Source organism: Trachymyrmex cornetzi, unplaced genomic scaffold (assembly GCF_001594075.2).
Source record: "Trachymyrmex cornetzi isolate Tcor2-1 unplaced genomic scaffold, Tcor1.1 scaffold579, whole genome shotgun sequence".
Taxonomy (NCBI): Eukaryota; Metazoa; Arthropoda; class Insecta; order Hymenoptera; family Formicidae; genus Trachymyrmex; species Trachymyrmex cornetzi.
The window spans coordinates 2,858,089-2,863,226 of record NW_017299892.1 but is presented as its reverse complement, the minus strand read 5'-3'; the positions used below and the strand labels follow the sequence as shown (position 1 = coordinate 2,863,226).

Below are 5,138 nucleotides of genomic sequence, written 5' to 3'. Positions count from 1 at the left end.
CATTGATTTCCCATATAATACATTATAACGCACAATTATACAATTTACTCTGTAATAAATAATATTGCGCCACAAGCATCATTATTTGTTAAATATAACTTGCTCATCAATAACGATTTTATTATCAAAAATCGTTATTGATGACCAGATAATATTTAATAAATAATAAGGCTTTTGTGAAGTATTACTTATTGCAATAAATTATATATGTTTAATTGCACATTATAAATAAATAAATTATACTAATAGAATTTGCTATTTTATTATTTTTCAAAATTACCTCTTTTGATATAAAACTAAACCTAAATAAATTGGAGAATTTTATATCATTACGTACATTTTCTAATTGTATACAAGGAGTTTCTCATTGACACGTATCTTGTTAGACTTTTTGCTCTTTGGAAAATCGATGATGTGAGATGCAACAGTTACAACGTCATAATATAGATACGTTAATTATAAGGTCATAATGCACTGATGTAATCTATCTATAAATGGATATAGTAAAGAAACAGCACATAATACAACATGATACATAATACAACCCTCTCTTAGAAACTAGGCCAACTTAAAGAGTATCCACTTCTATACTATGCCTCACAAACATCAAGATAATGTATAGCAATAATTTCAATAAAAGTACTGGCAAATTTAAAAATTGTTACAATATTTTTAATTATTAGAAATAACGTCAATTAAAAATTTTGTTTTCGCTTTTTGTCTGTAGTTCTTATTTAATAACGAAAAAGTAACAAACAAAATTTTCCGATTTGGTATTAAAAAATAATTAAATCAATTTATTATAATTAAATACATTTTTTGTATTTTAATACATAATGCGATTCTTCTTGAAGTCATTTGTTTTTATTAAAAAAAAGTTAATTGGTTAAAGAACGAAGCATTAAAAGATGACTCTGAGAAAGTGTTCTGCATAATATCATAAATTCAATTGAAGCAATTAAAATGGTTGTAACTCAGGCGGTAGAAAATTCTGATACATAAAAGAAAATTCTGTGTTGTATCTTGAATTTTTAAAAAAGCTAATTGAGAGAGAGAGACCCTTATTTTGTATCTGTATCTTTTAATGACAGTCTTTATGTGATCGTTACATTATTATTAAAAGTTACAGAATATAAGGGGCACCTCTCTCTCTCTCTCTCTCTCTCTCTCTCTCTCTCTCTCTCTCTCTCAATCAGTTTTTTTTAAGGATTCAAAATGCAACACATTAGAGTTTTTTTTTATTTATATAGCGTACCTATATTTATAAGAGAAAAAGTGCTTACAAACTAATTTGCTGGTGAAATTTCCATATCAATTAATAGGTCAAGATAGTTATTTTATGTTAGTAATTTGATTTTATGATAATCTAAAGCAATATATATAAGTTTACGTCTTACGGTCACTGTTACGGAATTGTGTGCGGCAGCCCTAATAATACGCGGTCTACAATGGTAGTAGCAGTAGTGGATGAGACTGCAAGAGTAACAAATTAACCAATCACAGTTGAATGTGAGAAAAATAGTCGACTGTGATTAGTCAATTTCTTACTCTTAAGCCTCATCCATTGTGCTGTCAGTGCCAGCATCGTAGTCAATACGGTGGCAAGATTCTAATCCAACTAGCAGTCCAATAGGAAAACAAGCATCGTGTGCCACAGATTTTAAATCCAACGAAGAATTAAAGGCAAGAATCAATCGTATTAAAGAATCACTGAGCACTAACTGATTAGTTTTCTCTGCTGAACGCAACCATTGGAAGATTTTTACAGGAATTAAAGCCCAATCTCACCAACTCCGATTAAGCTCGGTCGATTAAGTGTCGACCATGATTGGTCAATTCTGCTGAACAGCGAATGCGATTGGTCAGTTTCAATGTAAAGGCCGCAGCACAGACTCTTGCATAACGCATAATGCATAGTGCATAGGTGGGAATCAACCAATCGAAATTCTTCTTTTCCATGGAATGTGAGGAAAGGAAAGCTTCTGATTAGTTGATTCGCTTATGCACTATGCGTTATGCGTTATGCAAAAGCTTGTGTCTGGGCTCTTAACAATCGACCGATTAGATTAATCGCAGTTGGTGAGATCGGCCCTAATGTTAGATTCACACTGCATCCGATTTGCGTTGTACGACGCTCTGCAACCAATCAGAAAATAGGATTCCGTTGATACGAAGCAAAATCCATCGGAATCCCGTTTTCTGATTGGTTGCAGAGTGTCGTACGACGCAAATCGGATGCAGTGTGAATCCAGCATAAGTGCATTTTGATAAAATAGAATAATTAAAGACAAGGGTATGTGTGTCAATTGTGACTTGTGATAATGTATTACTCCGTATGTTTTATTAGCATGGACATGCATTTTATCTCACCTTATCTTTTTCGATATTACGATTTTATTGACAAAATAGATGTACATACCTTTCTAATTTGTAGTTTTCATACTGTTAAAATGGACGTGCGCTGGTTTACGGGATTCTGATGGCCTCACGAAAAAGGTCGACTAATTTGCTATCTAACTTCTGTCTACCGTCGGTGATACAGTGAAGACGTTTATTTGTCAGAATATCGAAGTATCTACCCTTTCATATTCTTTCACGTACTTAGTGGACGAAGTGTCGTGTGTTTGGCCTTTTGCAACTCAATTAAAGATTTTTATTGAACAAATTATACGGTAAATATAAAGATAAATTATTTTTTTCTTAAGAAAACTATTTGCTTTTAATATGTGATAGAATATTCGAAGATGTTACGTGTGAATTAGCTTTCAAACTGTACGAGACTCTATTCTAACCTCACTTATCGCGTAATTTTTGTGATAGTTTTCGTAATTGTCTTTTAGCAAGATGTATATAAATGTACATTCTTGCATAACACGTTATTTGAAATATATTTTTGAATGTCCAAAATATAAATTTAATTCTTTTTTAAAGTAATCTCGAGATTTTAATATAGATTACTTAAATAACATTAAGTAGTATACAATAAATAATTATTAAGTATAGAATGCAATGAAATAAAAATATCTTTGCAATAATTCTTTAATAATTATTCTTGTTTTATGAAAGTTATATTAATCCACTATATTATTTTAAATAATTGTTATTCTTACATGGTTGCTGCAGATAAGATATGGAGGAATATGCAAGAGAACCATGTCCTTGGCGGATAGTTGACGATTGCGGAGGTGCCTTTACAATGGGTGTCATAGGCGGAGCAATCTTCCAAAGTATTAAAGGTTTCCGTAATGCACCAAGTGGATGGAGGCAGCGTTTCACAGGCAGTGTTGTAGCGATTAGGCAACGAGCACCTATTATCGCTGGAAATTTTGCTGTATGGGGCGGAATGTTTTCCACAATTGATTGCACATTAGTCCATTTTAGAGGAGGAAAGGAAGATCCTTATAACTCTATCATTAGTGGCGCAGCAACTGGTGGAATTTTAGCAGCAAGAAACGGGCTACCAGCAATGGTAGGCAGTGCAATCATTGGTGGAGTGCTTTTAGCATTGATAGAGGGTGTAGGAATTTGTTTTACGCGTCTCTCTGCTGAACAATTCAAACCACCTGCATTGGTTGAAGATCCATCACAACTTGGTCCACCGCCGCAGGGCTATCCATCATAATGTACAACCAAATTCTTTAGATTTTTTTCAAATTAGAATGAAATGTTCAAATAATGATGTTCAATGTGCTTTGCATCAGAATATCTCTTGAACATCTTCTTTTGCCAATGTTAAATTTATATGCAGCATGGAAGTCTTAGATTTAAGTTTGAATAATATTTTATGTTGTTTTCTTATTGCTGTATTCCTTTAAATCCTCCAACTAGAAAGCCAAACACAATATTTTGTAAGACCATGTCCTGTAAATACATATAAATTGTAAGTAACAAAAATAAATGCACAGACAATATAATCATTTTTATTATTAAATATCTTATACAAACTTATAAAAAATTTGTATACTCTACAAATTTAATTATTTTAAGTATCATATAGCGTAATCACAAATTAAATTTCTAGCATCTATTTAAGACATCAGATCAACAGATAAATTCATCATCTTCAGTTTCTTCTTCGAAATTATTTATGGATGGTGCTACAGATAAATCTAATTGTTCTGTTAGATTTTTTGAATCGTCTACTACTGGCTCAATTTTCACACAGTTATTTTTTATTGATGCATCTGGTAATATTTCTTGTCCTGAATATTCTGATCCAAGTAGAGTGTTCCTCAAATGTAATCGTTCAACCTACAAAATTATTTGAGGTATTTTTAATAAAATTAAACTATTTGATGAGACCATTATTTAATATTTAAATTTTGACAAACCTGTAAAGCAAGTATTTGCTTCTCAATTTTGGATAGCATGTCAGTCAGAAATTCTTTTTGGTTCCTTAACCGTTCGCGATATCGCGCCATTTCGTACGGAGAAATTCGTGCTTCTTTGCTCATTGTCACAGATTGTTCTGCTGATTTTTCACACTTTACACATCACGTTGCTAGTCGATATTGCTTTGGTACGATGATTATATAGAATACTATTTATTTTTAATCGAAATAAATCCGAATTACAATATTTATATCGCTCCACAAATATATTTTGATTGTGCTCAGAAAATACGAGTTCAATAACTGACCAATAAATAATAAACAATTATCTCCGACCAGAGAGAAACTTGAGAAAGACCATACCTTTTTCCTGTTACCGTTGAAATCGTCCGTGCACTACCGCCAGTACATCCATTTTCAGGTTAGGAACTACGTGACTACATATATTTTCTGACACTACCGATAAAATCATATCGCCGACAGTAGATGTGGTTCGTCTCTGTACTAAATCCTCGGAACAAAAGCGTGCCGACTATCCATAAGAGGGTTAGTTTAATGGGTCTTTGAATGAAACAATTTTAATTTCGCATCTCCTACATATATAAATAAAAGGCCTGTCTTTTTTGGCTGAACTTTTGCATCAGGTCATCTTTCTTCCTTTTCTTTCCAGAGGAAAAGAAGAGGAAGAAAGATGAACTGGTGCAAAAGTTCAGGCAAAAAGAACAGGCCTAAAAGTTGTTGAATTTTAAGGGCTAAATAATCTTTTTCTGACTCTTTCTTATTAAATATTTTGTGTAAGTTTTTGGA

At 32.3% G+C, this 5,138-nt stretch overlaps 2 protein-coding genes across 2 annotated transcripts; one reads left to right on the top strand and one right to left on the bottom strand.

Annotated features, from left to right (window-relative positions):
• Nucleotides 1-2,581: 2,581 nt before the first annotated feature.
• Nucleotides 2,582-3,902, top strand: LOC108766264 (mitochondrial import inner membrane translocase subunit Tim17-B). Its single transcript, XM_018515444.1, has 2 exons — nucleotides 2,582-2,672; nucleotides 3,124-3,902. Exon 2 carries the CDS (start codon nucleotides 3,131-3,133, stop codon nucleotides 3,620-3,622), a length of 492 nt encoding a protein of 163 aa, XP_018370946.1. The 5' UTR covers nucleotides 2,582-2,672; nucleotides 3,124-3,130; the 3' UTR covers nucleotides 3,623-3,902.
• Nucleotides 3,903-4,002: 100 nt separating this feature from the next.
• On the bottom strand, nucleotides 4,003-4,657 carry LOC108766283 (uncharacterized). Its single transcript, XM_018515465.1, has 2 exons — nucleotides 4,332-4,657; nucleotides 4,003-4,251 (listed from the first exon to the last, which is right to left on the bottom strand). Exons 1-2 carry the CDS (start codon nucleotides 4,452-4,454, stop codon nucleotides 4,042-4,044), a joined length of 333 nt encoding a protein of 110 aa, XP_018370967.1. The 5' UTR covers nucleotides 4,455-4,657; the 3' UTR covers nucleotides 4,003-4,041.
• Nucleotides 4,658-5,138: the final 481 nt, after the last annotated feature.